Here is an 18205-nt window from a genome sequence, read left to right as displayed (position 1 = left end):
AGCAAGGTCACGCTCAGATGTCGGAGCTGGGTTTTCACGAATTAGCGAGCGGAGCAGGCCTGGGGGTCCAGCCGCCCCCCGCGCTGGCTGGGAGCGAGGGAGAGGCCGTGGGTGAGAGAAACGGTGCCCTTGGCGTGAGGGAAACTGCGCTCTGCCGCCTCACAGCAGCGTGGGCAGCAAGACGGGACGCCCTCCTCCCACCCTCCCTTATCGCCTTTTTAGCAGGAGCAACAAGTTTTCCCTCCACCCTTCCCAGGGCTACGGCCTTTTCCCAGCTCCGGGGCCGCAGACGGTGACACCACCTAAAGGGACCTCGTGCGCGTGCGCAGCGCCCTCCCCGCCACCCCAGCTCGGCAGGAATGTCGCGCCTGCGCGCTACCCACCGCGGCCTCCTCTCGGGAGGAAGGGCGGCGCCTGCGCACTGCCTCGCGCCGCGCGGGGGGCGCAGCCATGTTCCGCGGCGGCGGCGCCGCTCGCCTCAGCCATGTTCCGCGGGCAGCGGGGCCTGCCGCGCCACGCCGGCGGCGGGGAGCTGGGCGGGCTGCGCAGGTGGGAGCTGCCGCGGAGGGCCGGGGTGGCTGGGGCGTGGGGGGTATTGCTCCCTCAGGGAGTCTGTAGAGCTCCTGGGGGTGTGGGCGGGGCGGGGGTGTGGCGCTGCCTGTCCCAGGACGCCTGTTGTGGGGGTAGGCGGTGGGGAGGTCGCAGGGTGGGCTTCGTCCACCCTTCCCGCCTTCAGCCTCGTCCTCCTCGGTACCCGCGAGGGGTGGCGGGGAGAGGCAGCTGCTGGCAGCTTGCCGCCCTCCACCCCGCGGGTAGGCGGCCTCGCTGAGGGAGTCTCCTTGCAGAGGTTGCTTTGGTCTCTTCTGGCAGCGGGGGGAGAGTTGGGCTCGGAGTGGAAGATGCGCCGCAGCCCAGGGAGAAGCGTGTGGGCTCGGCTGAGATGCCGTGAGTCCGGCTGGGAGTCACCGGGGCTTGCCTTAAGGCTGACGCTGAAGTGGGCGGGGAGTGCAAAGCACTGGAGATACAGAAATACTGGCATATTTCTAAAAAGCATAATTTTCAGTTAGTATTTTTCCCTGGATTTTCAAATAGTCTTGTACTTAAGGCATGCTAGGTGTTGTGCTTTTTCTTTTTTTCTTTTTTTTTTTCTGTTTCTTTCAAGTCTTTAAAGTGAGTAATTGTTGTTGAGAGCAGTTAGAGAAAGGTTTTATCCATTCATTGCCTTTGCAAAAAACGAATGTGTTGAAAGTGTCCTTCTGCCTAGAACCATAGTTAGGAGTAAGCTATTTGTGCTCTGCCTTCTGGGAGCAGGAAAATCCCAAAGCCAGTCAGGGTGGAGGAGGAAGGGAAAGAAAACATAGATTGTTAAACCAGGATTAAAATAACAAAAACTTTCCTTCCCTCTCACTTGTTGACTTAAAAAGTGCAGAGATCTCACACATACAGAACAGAACAACATACAGAGCACATACAGAACAACAGTATGTTTACTGTGTGGAGTCCGCAATGTAGGGTCATTCTCTCAGGCAAGCGGTGGCTGAACTGCAGGTGTGGTCCTTAGTCCAGAAGCCAGGTCTGGTGCTAGTAGATGCTTGTTTAGCAACCTATCATTTAAGATGTCACAGCTGCCAGAACTGAGGAGGAAAATGTAGATAATGCTTAATCCTTAAGCAATCTGTGGCTGTCCTTCCAGCATGTTGCAAGCACCCCACTCTAGCTTCTTGGCCCATGCGTACTTGTGAGGACTCCGCGGCAGCGTCTGGTAAAGAGTTTCCTGGGTAAAATTGTTTCCACATAAACGTTTGACCTACTTCTCCTTAGACATACTGTTTTCCTGTGTCGAAGTGATGTTTCTGTATTTGCCTCTTCCACGAGTTTAGTGCAGGATAGAACAGTATATAAATGTCAAATAATGCGTTGCTGACAGAGGACAGCCTATGAATGTTGGCACATGTCAGCAGTTCCATAAACACTGGTGATGGTCCTCAGTCGTGGGGTTTCTTCCCCCTTTTTGTTTGCAAATAGAGAAACGATATACTTCTGGTTATCTAAATATTAACAGTTTATTTTAAAGTACTAATGTCTTAATTGCATTAGTCAAAGACCTTTTCTCAGCAACTGCATTGTCTGACACCTTTGTTAAGTTAGTGTTGCCTGAATGAGTTGATGCAAATCGCATATCTATGCCAAATCAGCATTTGTAACTATAAATTATGATGCTCAGATTGTCTGGATTTATTTTGTATAGGCAATGTTCAGTGACTACCAGTGACTTGATGTCTGATGAAAATTCTTATTTTCTAGTTCTGTGCAACATCCACACTGCTGGCATCAAGAACAGGAATGTAGAAGCTGGAATGATTCAGATTCTTTGGTGTTTGATGAATATCAATGTAGACATTTAGACCAATGGCTGGATAGGTAAGGAATAAATGTGAAGTTTGTTTATATCTTCACTTTGCTGCATGCTTTCTTTAGGAATCCAACAAAACCTTGGATGTGATTAAATTAAATGTTTTCTAGTAATACAGTAGCACAGAGCTAGCAAACGATCTCTACATTATGCAAGAGTAGACCATTCAGTGTGGCTAATTGAAATACATGCCATAATATTAGCAAGTATTTCATATGAAAGAGAGAAATGGTATATACTGAGGCAGTAGTTTAAGGCCTTTATTGCTGAAATCTTCAATATTAGTATAAAACTCCCATTGAAGCAATATGCTGTTACTTTTTATGCTTTGCTTAACACATCTTTATGTGTAAGTGTGGACAAACCATGACATTTGTCTCTTCATATGACAGTGCACACAGTATATTCAGCTGTACTACAGCTTTTAGTAAATACTTTTTTTTTTTTTTTGGTAGTCCAATACCAAGGACAATTTGAGATGAGATCAAATTTTATAGGTAGGTAGTTCTAGGAATATTTTGCTTTGCTTTTGGATACTCTAAACTAAAGACCTCAGGTGGAGGAAGTGGTTGAGATTGGTATCTTAATGTCTGACAGGAAGTATGAAAAGTGGTGAGTGCTTGGATATGTTCAGAAAACTGAGTAGAAGGTAAGTTAGAAGAGATGAAATATTTTACTGAGAGCACATGAAAACTTTTTATATAATTTATACATCTTTGAGTATTACATTATATGAAGGTGATTGTCATTTCTGATGGCGTGTTTAATATTGCTTCAGTTAAATGAATCTTTTGAAGAGCTTAGGAAAGAACTTGTATTCAGGAGTGTTTTCTATGTCTTTGATGCTATCATAAAAAATATGAACAGTATGTTATGATTGTGAGTCAAACTGGATGTGCTAGCAGCATTTTGCATTTCTCTTTTGCTGAGTAGACATGTTCCTCCTTAGCGTGGAATCTTTATGTTGTGTTAAAATGACATTGGCAGATGTTTATCTCATCTGTTGATGTGAAACCGTTCAGGGAAAGTAAGACTAAGCTAAATCTACTTCTGTGTTACTTATGTTAAATGTTGAGGCATTAACATTGAAAGAAGCCAACAGACTGAAAGGAGAAGTTTTCAGCACTTCAGAATATTACGGCATTATACAGTTTTCATTTATTATATTTTTTAAGTTAATGAGGAACCTGGTAAGTGTTTCTTCACTCGGAGAACATCAGTGATCCAACTGATTACTTAAATAAGAGCTTCCTGACTCCCTTTTTGGCTTTACACAGCAGACTTCACATTCTTGAAATGATATGTTGGGATATGATGGTGTCTGACAAAATGTTCTGCTGATGTGATGGGCATTTTTCTGTTTCTTAAGCATCTCCTCTGTCCTTTACAAAGTCCTTAGCTGACAACAGAGAGCAGTGACTAGTCTGATGATTTTGACCTCAAGTAATTTAATGAATTGTGCTTTTTGATGGAATGGCAGGATTGAGAAGGTCCTCAAGTAGCAGAGAGAAGCCTTTGCATTGGCTGAGCTGGGAGTATTTTAAGAGGTGGTCAGGCCTATGTTCTGACATGAAATTCACTTCACGACCATTTTCTTTCCCTGCAAAGTAAAACTGATAATCTTACATCGCTGCTGAAGGTGACTTGAGCTGAAATGTTTTAATTTGTTTGACTTTGAACTGAAATAGAGTTGGGGCATGCCCATGGTGTTATAGTTGTGGAACTGTTTTTGTCCACTATTGAAGTTTCTGTTCATTAAATACGTTATGAGCAACAAATGGTCATATTGAGTTCTCATTATTTCCCAGCTCTTCAACACCAGAAGATTCTAGGCCTCTTTCTAGTTGCCCTGACTGGGAAGGTAGAATTGAAGAAGGCAAAACAATGAGGACATCAAATAAAAAAAAGACAAAGTAGGTATTGCATAACTATTAACTATTGTTGTGTTGGTTTTAGCAATAGCTATCTGATGCTCTCCGACTACTTTACATGCATTAACGAAGGTTTGAAATACAGCCAGGCTGTTTCATATCAAGCCTGAAGGAAGCCTTAAGGAGAGAGTAGCACTGAGAAGTCTTATCTCAAAAGCTACTTGTATGATCATTTCAGATTCTCTTCCTTTTTCAGCTTAAACTGCATATTCATTACAACTTTCCATAAGAGCAAATACTGGAATAGTGAAAGGAAAAATGAAAACCAGCCATCGAGCCTTGGAGAGAGAAATGGCTATTAGATCGTTGAAGCTAGCCTCCTTTATATTATCCATCTTCGTTTTATTGAGTTTAAGCTTTTTCATATTTATGTTAGGAGGTTGTTACACATACATGCAATAATTGTGTATCATTTGATTTCCTTGTCGTGGGACTACCTATAAGCTTCTAGTAAGGCAGCTCTAGCACCAGTACCATCAGGTATCGTTTTACGTGTTACAAACCTGAGCAATTGCATGAACGTGCAAAACCTACTCTTTTTGTTGTAATGATTCATTTGGTTAGCACAACTTTCACTCTTGTAGACTGGTGAGGTAAGAGTTGTGCTTGCTGTATATCAGAGTAAGAATACATATAGTTCTAGAGTATGTGTTAATAGCTTTACAACATGTTATATAAAGGTTCTTTTCAACTTAATTCTAATTTTTATTTTTAAGTTCTGTTTCAAGTGATTCTGCTAATCCAGCTGAAAGGGAGACAGATGAAGTGGTTCTGAGGAGAAGACAAAAACAGATCAATTTTGGAAAGAATACCCTTGCATATGACAGATATATTAAAGAAGTTCCAAAGTAAGTTGCACTATGTTGCACATTTCCAAATAAACTCTTATTTATTCCTGACGTATGTGTAGATCAGCACACAGCTTTAGTTCTCTTAAATTTATAGGAACAGTAAGTGAAGAAAACTTGACTCAATTGATTTTTATTAAAGAGAAAATTGCATACGAGCAAATTTAGTTAGGGAAAATTTAAAGCTAGATGTTCCCTTTGTTTATTGCTGTTGCTAGTAGCAAACATACTTTAAATAAATTCTGTATTAATCAGCTCCCTGTGACACTTCAGGTGACTGTGTTGCTAGGCCAGTGTGAAGTTAATTGATACCAGGAAATAACAGCTTTGAATGAGGACTGAATAAAGCCTTGCATTTAAGTATTGGTAAGGGAAAACAGTCTTCAGTGATTCATCAGTAACTAACAAATCAAAACCTGGATTTCTTGCTTTCTCTGTCATTCCACTTTGGGCTTCAGAGTCCGTGATTTGTGGCACTTAAATCAAGATTTCTTAGCCAGCCCGTTCTGCTTACTGCAGAGCTATTCCGATTCAGAAGCTAGTCTACTAATGTATAGATGTGCACCTGTGTTCTTGTTTTGACGGTTATTTTTTAGAGGTGTTTTTGTCAATATGACTTGCTACTTATAGTTGCTAGCTTTCTATGGATTCTATCTGTAAGAGCCTGTTGTGAAAATTGCCAGCCAAATGCAGTGGACGCTGTGAGCTTCTTGTTGAGCAAAACTTGAAAGATTAGACTAGATGATTAAAAATCAACAACAGATACCATAAATGGTCACAGATATCACACAATATCATGATCACATCTTCGGTAACACTTTTTTCTTCAAAGAGTCTTGGATTGCTTTGTGAATTGTAGGGGTTTTTTGTCACTTTGTCATCAGTGGTAGGACTGCAGCCAGTCTTACGCTGATGCCCGGCACTTGCATAGCTGTGCTGTGATCAGTTAAATCATAGGTGGAGAATAGGAAAGGGTGAGAACAATGTTCAGAAAAAACATGAGATAAACTTAAAAAAAAAAAAGCGTACTGGGTGGCATTTTAATGGGATAGTTTATAATACTGTTCCTTAGCAGGGATCTGTTTATCTTACAAAAAGTGTTATGGGTAAGTACATTGATCTGTGAAGCTGGTAGGGGGAACCACTTGAGACCAAGGTACTTTGTGTGATTTAAAACATTATTGTAGTATGCTTTTTTCCACCCCCAGGCTTAAAGCTGACTCCAGTATGGTAGGACTATAAACAGGATTATTTTGTACTGATGATACAGTTTGAGTGAGCTCTTCAGTAATCTGTGGTGGACAAGATCTGGGTTTGGGATACTGTCTGAGAAATAGCATTTCCAGCCATTGGGTGATCCCAGACAGCATTGTTACAGTGTCTGTCCAGCGTAGATTCAGTGGAAAGGCATATATATAATTTACATTTTACCCAGAGAGCATGGGTACTTTGTTTTCTATACTCCCAAAAGACAAATGCTGTTTAGAATTACAGCAATCCCCATTGTAATAATGCATGGACAGTGGTAGAATAAAAGTTCACTGAAGATACTTGTGGGTTGACACCTGCCAGCAGCCAGCTACCCACACAGCTGCTTGCTCCCTCCCTTTCCCCAGTGGGATGGGGAAAGAATAGGAAGAGCAAAAGAAGGAAAGCTGATGGATTGAGATAAGGGCAGTTTAATAGGTGAAGGAAAGAAAGGGGGGAAGAAGCAAGTGATGCAAATGCAATCACTCACTACCTCCCACAAGCAGAGTGGTGCCCTGACAGTCTCTGAGCAGTGGCCACTTTGGAAGACACCTCCCCTTCTTCCTCTGCCCTGGTTTTTATTGCTGATCATGACATTATAAGGTATGGAGTATCTCTTTGGGTAATTCGAGTCAGCTGTCCCAGTGGTTTCCCCTCTCAACTTCTTTTTCACTCTCAACTTAGTGGCTGTGGGAGGGGGCAGGGCAGAGTGGGAGAAAAGAGGCAGCCTTGAAGCTGTGCAAGCACTGTTCAGCTATAGCCAAAAATTAGTGTGTTATCAGCACTGTTTTAAATGCAAAATGAATGCAAAACACAGCACTACAGGGACTACTGTGAAGGAAGTTAACTCCATCCCAGCCAGACTCGGTACAATACTAAATACAAAGAAATTGCACCTGACTTAGGAAAACTGAGGTAAAAGTAGCTGGAGGCTAGGATACTACTGAAGGGGTACGAGTTATGCTGCTTCTGTTTCATATTTGTCCATGGGCAGTAGGGATCCGCTTTTCGTAGCTGTCACAGTTCTGGGCTGGATGAACCTCTGGTCTGACTCAGCATGTTATTGTTAGTTGTTGCTTGTGTGGTCTGTTTTTGACAATGTTTTAGGATATACCCATTTCAGTTAAGTGTTTAAAAATATGAAAATTCTGTTTATTAGGCTATTGATGCTTGCATGATCTGATGGACTGAGGATTTTTTTTTAAGAATGAAAATCATGTCCTGAAATAGAAATTTTACTCTGTATTTACAGGAATCAGCGAATACCGGGAGTTCATCCTAGAACTCCCAACAAATTTAAGAAGTACAGCCGTAGATCCTGGGACCAGCAGATCAGGCTGTGGAAGATAGCACTGCATGCCTGGGATCCTCCTACTGAAGAAACCTGGGATCTGCAGCCAGTGTGTGTATGGGTGAATTAAGTCAGCACTGTCTCTTGCTTCACAGGAGGACTCTATTTACGGCATTCCTAACTGGGAGCAAAAGATCAGGTTCAGAAATTGGAGTCTCCTTGAACACCTTGTTTTCCTTTTGAATTCTGTTAGTCTTCAAGATCCTCCCATTATTTAGTCTAAATTCATCTCCAGTAAGGCACTTTGGGGAGGAAGGCTTTTGGTCTGTCTACAGTAGTACACTCCCTTCCCCTGCATGTTTACACTGGTAAAATTACACAAGGTAAAATTATTTTTCTAGAAAGGGATAGACATATGCAGAAATTCAGTGATTACTGTTCCTTGACAACCTTTCCATCTTCCCTTTTTCTGATGTCAGTGGAACCACCTTTCTCCTGCAATAACAATATGTTAGAGGATTTGAGAAGTGTAAGAAGATTAGAGAGAGATTTCTGTGCTCTCTGCAGGAGAGTGGCAACTGTGTTCAAGATGGAAATTTTTTTATATCTTTTCAGAACTTTGAATTTCTGTAACAAGGCTAGCTCTGCTAACTGACACCACCTAATACTTTACAAGGTTGGGACTAGTAAACTGGGAGAAAAAGAGTGGAAATCCATTAGTTCTGTAACTGCATTGTGTAAATAGTTTTAGTTGTGTTGTAATTTACCTACAGTGGAAGTTGCAGTTGTTTGCACCATTTGGATGTCATGAGATGAACTGTTAATTATTACTGCAGCTTAACTGTCTTCTGCTTGGAGTGGTAAGCTAGATGGGTAGTATTTTAAATTGCTTTTTTTTTTTCCTTTTCTGTTTTTAGTAGTACAGAACCCTCAGGCAGTTCCCAGGAATGGTTCTGCAAAGATCAGGATGTTTCTGGCTCCCTTGTATTTGACGAAAAGCAGAAGAGAAGTGAATGTGAAGATGAATGCAGACAGACTGACTACACACTGGAGAGGTATGAGATAAAACTTCTGTGGTTAACTTATTGAAATAATTCAATATATGTTGATGCTGTCAGTTTTTTTGGGAAGTGTTTAATGAGGGAGGGCAGTTAATGCTCATATTCAGAGTTTGGCACTTTTGCTGTTGAATGTAATCCATCATTGGTACAGAGCATTGAAAGTGGAAAAATTACCAGCATTACAGAATTGCATGCTTAACAGCAGAAAAAGGCAGTGTTTTTTCAGCTTCTCTGTTTATACAGTGGAGTACTGAGGTTTCTTTAACCACTGTTGGCAAGTGGTGAAAGTAGGGTACCTTTTTCAGAAGCAAGCGTTCAATTAACAGTGTTACGCCTGTCTGCAGAACAGCAGGGAGACTAACAGTGAAACACCTCATGCATTTCCCTGTTTACTGAGATATCTTGATCTGGGGGCATGCGTGTGGAGTTGAAAATGGTTCTGCTTCCAAGTTTCTTGTGCGATTGTGACGGGGTTCACTTTCCAAAATACAGTGGAGTGGTTACCAAAATTTGAGCCATTTTCTCTGTGTTCCTCTGTTGTGACTAAAGAATCATACCTCAACAAAAGTCTTCCTGTGTAGTATGTGCCATTATTTTGCAGAACTCTGATAAGCGTTTAAAGAGATGAAGAATGTTATGTGTGTAAAATCTATGTCTTATTTTTGTAGTTCCTGTTCTCCTGATTCTTCTCCAGTATGGAAACGCAGAAAAAGAAACAATTCTGACTCCTCTGTGGTTTCAAAGAGCAAAAACCATTACGTGCATATGTACCACACACTGGAAAGGTATGAAATTATTCTCCATATGGAGACTCATTGATATTATGAACCGACTTCTGGAATATGACTGGTGTTTATCCCTCCATTTGTTAATAGCTTTAGTTTTATCTCAATGTTGTGCAGTTTAATGAGGAAAGGAAATCATGATTGTGTTGTATGATAGCAAATATTTACAGTGGTCCACTGCAAAGGTGAAGAAACTTCACTGTCAGAAGACACAACAGGTTATTTTTTTGTGTGTAGATTTAGGCAACACTAATGTGGTGTTCTTGATTTCTCGTGGAACCTGCTTTCTGCTTCAGAGGTTGTCATTCTGAAATTGTTATGTGCCTGTCATAGTTATTTCCCATAACTCTTACATGCACTGCATTCTGCTTTTTGGCTTAGAGAGTGTGTACAAGTTGATGAATGTTATGGTTAAGGAATGGAGCCCAACGTGCAGTCGTAAGTCTGTCAGCGAATACTGACCCTCACTGCCTGTTTAATTATTGCTATGTTACATTTGCTACAGGTATACAGGTTTGCTACAGGTATACATGAAGGGATATGAAAGAAGCTTTGTGTATTTTGATTAAGCTTATCCCTGCCTTATGAAAGATGATATGGAAGAAAATGCTTGTTGGAACAACAAGGAATTGGTCACCCAGCCTGGGACTGGGACAGAGTGAAGTTAATGTTCAAAAACAGATAACAGAAGGGTAGAGTTGTTGAGGCTAACACCTTCTTTATTCTAAGTTGTTCAGGAATTAAACTACTCCTCTAGCATTTGGTCTTAATCATATTTCCTTTTTTCCCCCTTCCTAGCTGCTGCATAAGAAGTCTTCCTATAAATGAGAAATGATAGGCTATGTAGAGGAGAGCATGGTTTAACTCTACAAAGTTTTGTCAGAACCACAAGAAAACTGGAACAATGATTTAAGTTTTTTGGGGTTTATTAGACTTTTCACACTGACCTTAGTAAAAATGTTTATATAGATGTGGTTTTTTCTCTCTACTTAGCCCCCTTATCTTCAGAAGAATTAAGAGGAGCTGTGATACAAAGGTCCATGGTTTCAGACCTTTTCACTTTCTTTTTAGTCTTACCGAATCAGGACATCAGGAGGCTTTTTCAAAGTGCTCAGAGTGGGAAGCCTTTGGTGAAAATGACGAAGCAATGACAGTACAACATGGTTTAGAAATAACAAGGTAGATACCATAATGATTATTATGTTCTTTCTGTTTATTGCTTGTGCTGTGAAGGTGTCCCTGTTTGTGGTTTTTTTTTAATCTTCCTTTCCCGTCGCTATTTAATATAACTTTTTTTTCTCCTTCCTTACACTTCCTCCAGCGTGTGGTATGTTTGGTTGTTCTTTTTGTTCTTTGAGTTTACTTGGCTTTTCCCAGTCTGACTCTCCATCTACTACTTTCTGCTGCTTCTGCCATTAAGTAATGCTGGAAGATGCTGAGCCCCTTTCACCCTCTTTGTCTTATGGAAAGTGATGGCATTTTACAGAATTGATCCCTGTGGTTGTTCCTAGCTTCTCGCTTGCTAAGCCGAGGAGCTGAAAGTTTCTTCTCTGTCTCCTGAGAGATTACGTTGTTTTGTAGCTGATGACAATGATAGTTATTTGGTTTTATGCAGTGACCCAATTCCAGCCAGTTGTTCTTCAGGATGGAACAATCAGAAACAGAAAAACACCAACTTCTTTCTGCCTGACAGCAAGACTTGCAGAGACACAGACTGCAGGCTGGAGAGGTATAAATTGCAGCTTGTCAATCAGGGACCTTTTTTTGCGTATTAAGTTAGAAGCATAGTTGCCTTATTTTGTTGTATTTCAATCCAAGCTTTTATTATAAACATGGATTTCTTTTTTTTTTTTTTTCCACCTACTATTCTTAGGGATGTGTTGGCCAATATTTATATGTTGCATGGTAAAATTCCATCCTTATGTTCTCATGTTATAGTCTATATTAGAGTAAATAGCAGGTTGTAGCTGTATTTAGTATAAAAAGGTTACCATAATAAAGCCACTTAGTCTTTGGCTTTTTTTTTTTATTTGTAGGCTTAAACTTTGTAGCAGTTTATTGGAAGGACATCAGTCAGAATACCCTGAAAGGGGATGGGGAAGTGCAAGTGCTGAAGATAGAATAATGAGGAAAAAAAATTAAATATCAAGGTGAGTTCATGCTGACTACTTACTTAACTTACTGTTCAGTAGCCCATATGCAGTATCGTTCTACAGAATCCAACTGTTCAGTTTGAGCAGATCAGTTTCTCTTTTTATTCCTTTATTATATTAGTATTTTATCCCATCCTCTTGTATTTAATGCAGCACCTTAATTAAAAGATCTAATACTTCAGACTTAGTAAATTGTTGAAATATTTACCTGTTCAGCCAGAAAACCTGTGTTTTATCTTAATCGCCCAAATGAAAGTGCCAGTTTTTTAAATTATTTCAGTAGCAGCTTTTCTGCCTCTTAGTATTTTCTGATGAAGTCACAACTTTGCATTTGCAGCAGTAGGTGTCAATGAAAATTTTCTCTTGGACTTTAGATTCCTGTGGTGCATTAATAGGATGGGTACTATCTTGAGTCAAACAGCTTTTATTAGCAGATAGTCTTTTGTGTAATTTGATTCTTTGATCTACATTTAATGCAGGCTCTGAAATATTATGGACTAGGATAAAATGTCTGTTTAACAGTGATCTTGGAATATTTTGCATAATAACTCATTAAGAATATGGCACACAGTTTTACAATACTAAAGATTTGAATTCTAGCAATATGAGGAAAAGGCAGGTAGAGGTTTTAAACTGTTAATGGTGTTTTTCTATTGATTTTTTTTTTAATTTAAAATCTTTGAGCATGAATAAGACTTAATATGGATTCACTTTTCTTAAATGCTAATTCAATATTTGAAAATATCTAGTCTCTCTTTGTATATAGAAGTATCGAAGAAGGAGGACTTTCTCCTGTGACAGAAAATGATTTGAAGAATAGGGATATAGTCTGAGATCATCCTTGGAAAACTGGTGCAGTCGCATAAGATCTGCACCGAAAGGAAGAGATTTACAGTCAGCATATGTGCAATCAACATAAGGTGAAATGTGCAGGTAAAAGAAGCGTGCCTCTGTATGTCACAGTTAAGAGAGCATTTCTCATTATACTGGCTCAGTATTGGGGCCAGTTCTGTTTTAATATCTTTATCAATGATCTGGATGAGGGGATCAAGTGCACCCTCATAAGTTTGTAGACAACAACACCAAGCTGGGTGGGAGCGTTGATCTGCTTGAGGGTAGGAAGGCTTTACAGAGGGACCTGGACAGGCTGGATCACTGGGCTGGGGCCGACTGTATGAGGTTCAACAAGGCTAAGTGCTGGGTCCTGCACTTGGGTCACAACAACCCTATGCAACGCTACAGGCTTGTGGAAGAGTGGCTGGAAAGCTGGCCAGCAGAGAAGGATCTGGGGGTGTTGGTCACCAGCTGGCTGAATATGAGCCAGCAGTGTGCCCAGGTGGGCAAGAAGGCCAATGGCATCCTGGCTTGTACCAGAAATAGCATGGCCAGCAGGAGTAGAGAAGTGATCATGCCCCTGTACTCGGCACTGGTGAAGCCGTACCTCGAATACTGTGTTCAGTTTTGGGCCCCTCACTACAAGAAAGACACTGAGGTGTTGGAGCGTGTCCAGAGAAGGGCAACAAAGCTGGTGAAGGGTCTAGATCACAAGTCTGATGAGGAGCAGCTTGAGGGAACTGGGGTTGTTCAGCCTGGAGAAAAGGAGGCTGAGGGGAGACCTTATTGCTCTCTACAACTACCTGAAAGGAGGTTGTAGAGAGGTGGGGGTCGGTCTCTTTTGTCCCAGGTAACAAGTGATAGGACAAGAGGAAATGGCCTCAAGTTGTGCCAGGGGAGGTTTAGATTGGATATGAGGAAAAATTCTTCACTGAAAGGGTTGTCAAGCATTGGAACAGGCTGCCCCAGGAAGTGGTTGAGTTACCATCCCTGGAGGTAGAAGTGGTGCTTAGGGATGTGGTTTAGTGGTGGACTTGGCAATGCTAGGTTAATGGTTGGACTTGATGATCTTCAAGGTCTTTTCCAACCTAAATGATTCTATTCTATTATGGTCTTCTAGATAGTCTGTTGATATTAGGTGCTTTAAGTTGTCTGTGTTGTAAATAAGTTTCTAATAAGGAGTATATACTCAGTGGGTTCACAGCTTTTCAGTTAGAATGAGTGATTATCTTTGTGACACGTCACATGTAGAAGGTGAATTAAATAGCTTCTCTGTGGAGCAAAACATTGGTTTCCTGGGATGCAAAGATCAATATTGAGAGAAACACTGCCTTTAATCATGATTTTTAGGTGTGATAAACTCTCAAATGGGAGGAACTTTATGGAAAGTGAATGTAGCTTGAAAACCAGATTGTGGGTTACATGGTAGAATTCTGTGCCACCTGCCTTTTTGCTAAAAGAAAATTTCTGTCTTAAACAAGCAAAATAAAGGTGGCTGTTTAGAGCCCAGATAAATGACTGTAATTTTGGATGTATCTGGTTGCTTTTTAAAGGAAAAAAACTTAGTGGGGCACTTAAGATATGGCAGATTAATTCATAAAATACATTTTTCTCTCAGTTCTAATTAATTACAACATTTAGGTGAAAATGCTGTGAGGGGTTAGGAAAGATAGGCTCAACTACTTCATTTTCTTTTTAACAAATACTTTAGCAATATAGGGTATGTAGTATTCTCTTTTTTTTTTTCCCAATAACTTATGTTTTCAAAGTGTTATGCTGTCTGTAACACTTTCCTTAGCATGGACAGTATGGCTTTGTCTTTTATACTGTGCTTTAAGCTCATCGTATGCAGTACTGTGTTCCATTTACTGCTACTGTAATACTATAGCTTAAGAGAGTAAATGTTTTGCTGTTAATGACTAGATATATTTATAAAATGCAGTTGTCTACCTTTTTGTTTAGGTTTCTCCAGATCTTTAAGGATAGATTGTTTTCTGCAAGCTCTGCCTCAAGTCTAAAACTTCAGATTTCATTAAGTCTGTGCTACAATGATGATGGATGTTCCTTAAAGCTTTTGTGAGAATGTTTCTGCTTTACCTGCATTGGCTGATGCCACGTACATCATATTGTAAAGGCTACTTCAGTTGATGGATCCTGCTGTTGCCATTTGGAGATCATGCTACTTAGAGTGCGCTAATGTTATGCTGGTGAATTAGTCCAATATCGAAGAATGCCACAACTGAAGAATGCCACCCCTTAAACCAAGGAGTTAAACCCTCTTTCCTCTACTGGACCAGAATTGTACATCCAATATGAAGAACTGCTTCAAAATAATGTAGATAATTCCAACCTTTCTCCAGTTGTTAAAGACAAACTGTTCTTAGCTTTTGAATGGGGTGATCATCCATTTGGCTTATTTACCGTTCTCTGAGATAAGATGTATTAAGCTAGCATTTGCCTAAGCCTAGTGAGAGAGGAGAAAGGAAAGGTAGACGGTTTATCAAAATCAGCTCCCTCCCTTTAAGGGGATGAGTGACTGTTTGAACAGCAACACAGCCTAAATATGTGGATTTTACTTCTATGTATGTTACAGCCTGACCCAAAGAGCCAATCTACTGCTGAGAGTATAAGAAGATGAGGTCAGTGCCTGCTGTTCCTACAGGAATTGGAGGTGAGCAGCACTATTTGCAGGTTTGGAGCTGTTCTTGGGCATGGGGTGTCCAGGCTTAAGGGTTATGATGGTGTTGAGATAAGCTCTCCTTTGTTTTACTCTCTGTTGCTGTGCTTGGAAGGTCAAAGCAAGGGCTGAGGCTACAGTGGAGTTTAGACCAGATTCATGTGCCAGTTAGAAGATTTTTTTTTTTTTTTACAGTCCTTGTGGCATTTTATGTAGTACTGGGATACAAATGTCTGTCAGAGCTGGGAATTGTCTCTTTGCTGTAGTTCAGTTTGGCTCTTCGCAAGGCCACTGCGGAACTGTGGCAGTGCTAGGGATGACACACCAGCAGCCTTGCTGTGGGGCTGGCAGTGTAACCAAGGGCCAAAAGCCTATTGTGCTACTGACCTGGAAACAAGCTGCTTCCCCAGAAACTACTCCCCGTCCCTTCCAAAACATTATTTCCAGGCACGCTCAGGCATGGGGTTCAGTAGTGTCCCAGCACAAGGGTGGCTCAGTCACACACCACAGAGCATGGAGTGTGTATATACAAGGAACACATCTGTACAGAACTTTTTTAAGAAGTAATATTTAGAACCTTGTTGTTCCAGTGTGCATGCTTCCATGTGATTTATGATGATTGTAAATAAGGGAATGTGTTACATTTTTGGCACTTTGTCTTTATGCAGAAGTAAAGACTTTAACTTCAAAAATCCCTGTTGGTCTGCTTTTGCTGTTACGTTGTCAGAGTTTCATTATAAAAGGGCTATGTGGATTCAGTAGTCCTTTTTTTGTTTGTTTTAGGGTGTTTTGTTTATTGGGAGGTGGTAGCCCTTGTTAAAAGGAGGAAGGGAGGACTCTTCGGAGATTAAATCAAACTCTTGTAGGGAGTTTCCAGTACAACTTGGGTTGTGTCCAGCTGCTCAGTTTGTTTTCTGACATGTCATGAGCTTGTATTTAATGCATTGTAACCTAGTGGAAGGGAGCAGCTGAAGCCCCAGTGCCCATTCAGCCATGGTAAAGATGTCCTCCTGGAGAGGATGGAGCTGTTAGTGAGAGTAATAGGCTGTCATTAAATACTTAAGCTCAGCTGTCAGAGCCCTTAAGCTTTTGCCTACAATGGACGGGGCCTGCAGTGGATTTATGGACACAGATCCATAGGATTTGTAATTCAGCAGTCCTTAAAAGATCTTGTGTTTCTCTGGTTATTCTGTTTCCTACTTCTAGTCTAAGTATCTTCAACAATCTGCCTGATCTGTTCCCTAATCTAGGTTTTGTATGCTTGGACAAGCTGTGCTAGCACAAGGAAAGGAATGATACAGAGCAGATGAGGTTTGAGGTCTGCTAAAGTTATTTCATGCAGTGCTGCCACTAGATGTAGAACCACTGTAATGTCTTTTAATTAGTAACCGTACCCTCATCAGTCTAAACAGAGCAGATAAAACTGGAATGCAGTCCATTCACTTGTTTATCTGTCCAAGGCTATTTGACATGAGAGTTTACAACGGAGGTAAGCAAAGCTGAAGTCTGGCACTCCACCCCCAGTTTGTATTTGATAGCCTTCCATGAATTTTACCTATTTTAATTAAATCCAGTTTGCATAAATCTGTGCTCAGTTTGTAATTAAGCCAAAATAAACTCTGAACTTCACCAGGTTTAAATTTCCTCCAAGAAGTGACATGTATCTTCTATTGGCATGCTTCCACTGGGAGAATCTCCTTACAGATCATCTGTGCTTGTAGAAACAGTCCTTCACTAGCAGTTCTGAAATGCTATTGGTTATGTGTACTTTGTTTTTAAAACTGCTCCTTTGAGGTCACAGTGATAAGGATATCTCCTCCCCTTAAAATTCCCACTGTGATCTGAAAGTGCTTTTCTGAAGGATTTTATTTGCTGTCAAGGACAGAAAGATGCAAGGCAGCTGTAATCCCTAAGCTGCGTTACGGCAGATAGTTCTGCTTGATAAACTGAATTTAACTTGTACGTAGTGTTATGCTAAAAGTACTGTGTGGCTTCCAGGCTGGAGCCGTCCTCTCTTGGGCTTGCTTGGATTCATTCAGGTAAACATGCTGTTCAAGTCACCTTATCTCAGAGGAAGGCTGGAGGAAGTGGAGTGAGTTTGTATGTGTTTTGAGCCTATGCTGAACTTCAAGCATGTCCTTGGTTCAGGAACACAGTTCTGTTGTCCATAGCAGTGTGTGGGAAAGGAGAGGTGCTAGCATAGCAGACTTTCCTGCAGGAGCATGGATGTTTGTGCAGATGCTACACAGAAGATGCGTGAGTTTGTACAATTACAGTAAGGCCAGGCAAAGGGAAAGGAACTTCCAAGGTAAATCCTTTACACTGTACTATTTTCAGATCTTAGTGTTTCACTGAGCATAGGGTCAGCCTGACTGTTATTGCCCAAAGGCAGGCATTTTGGAGACATCCTATAATGGAGATCTCTGAGGAGAAAAGTATAGGACCTGTTGTCGTGGTTTAACGCCAGCCAGCAACTAAGCACCATACAGCCACTCACTCCCTCCCCCCCCAGCGGGATGGGGGAGAGAATCGGAAGAGTAAAAGTGAGAAAACTTGGGGGTTGAGTTAAAGACCCAGAGATAACAGTGAAAGCAAAAGCCATGCACACAAGCAAAGCAAAGCAAGGAATTCATTCACTCCTTCCCATGGGCAGGCAGGTGTTCAGCCATCTCCAGGAAAGCAGGGCTCCATCACGCGTAACGGTTACTTGGGAAGACAAACGCCATCGCTCCGAACGTCCTCCCCTTCCTTCTTCTTCCCCCAGCTTTATATGCTGAGCGTGATGCCATACAGTATGGAATAGCCCTTTGGTCAGTTGGGGTCAGCTGTCTCAGCTGTGTCCCCTCCCAACTTCTTGTGCACCCCCAGCCCACTCGCTGGTGGGGTGGGGTGAGGAGCAGAAAAGGCCTTGACTGTGTAAGCACTGCTCAGCAGTAACTAAAACATCCCTGTGTTATCAACACT

At 41.4% G+C, this 18205-nt stretch overlaps 1 protein-coding gene across 6 annotated transcripts; it reads left to right on the top strand.

Annotated features, from left to right (window-relative positions):
• The first annotated feature begins 417 nt into the window (after positions 1 to 417).
• On the top strand, positions 418 to 16418 carry LOC142408879 (uncharacterized). Of its 6 annotated transcripts, none has more exons than XM_075499587.1 (12): positions 418 to 549; positions 2305 to 2421; positions 4222 to 4326; positions 5061 to 5192; positions 7693 to 7842; positions 8652 to 8786; positions 9461 to 9577; positions 10571 to 10756; positions 11193 to 11306; positions 11614 to 11727; positions 12480 to 12663; positions 14527 to 16418. In XM_075499587.1, the coding sequence occupies exons 1-10, from the start codon at positions 485 to 487 to the stop codon at positions 11717 to 11719; spliced, it is 1227 nt and encodes a 408-aa protein (XP_075355702.1). In that variant the 5' UTR covers positions 418 to 484; the 3' UTR covers positions 11720 to 11727; positions 12480 to 12663; positions 14527 to 16418. The 6 variants fall into 6 exon arrangements, with proteins under 6 accessions (XP_075355702.1, XP_075355704.1, XP_075355699.1 ...); XM_075499589.1 differs by having other exon boundaries at positions 8649 to 8786; positions 10649 to 10756; XM_075499584.1 differs by having other exon boundaries at positions 8649 to 8786; positions 12497 to 12663.
• Positions 16419 to 18205: the final 1787 nt, after the last annotated feature.

The sequence above is a fragment of the Mycteria americana genome, chromosome 4 (assembly GCF_035582795.1).
Source record: "Mycteria americana isolate JAX WOST 10 ecotype Jacksonville Zoo and Gardens chromosome 4, USCA_MyAme_1.0, whole genome shotgun sequence".
NCBI classification, from domain to species: domain Eukaryota; kingdom Metazoa; phylum Chordata; class Aves; order Ciconiiformes; family Ciconiidae; genus Mycteria; species Mycteria americana.
The sequence above is the reverse complement of the archived record's forward strand: the minus strand, read 5'-3'. Positions and strand labels throughout refer to the sequence as shown.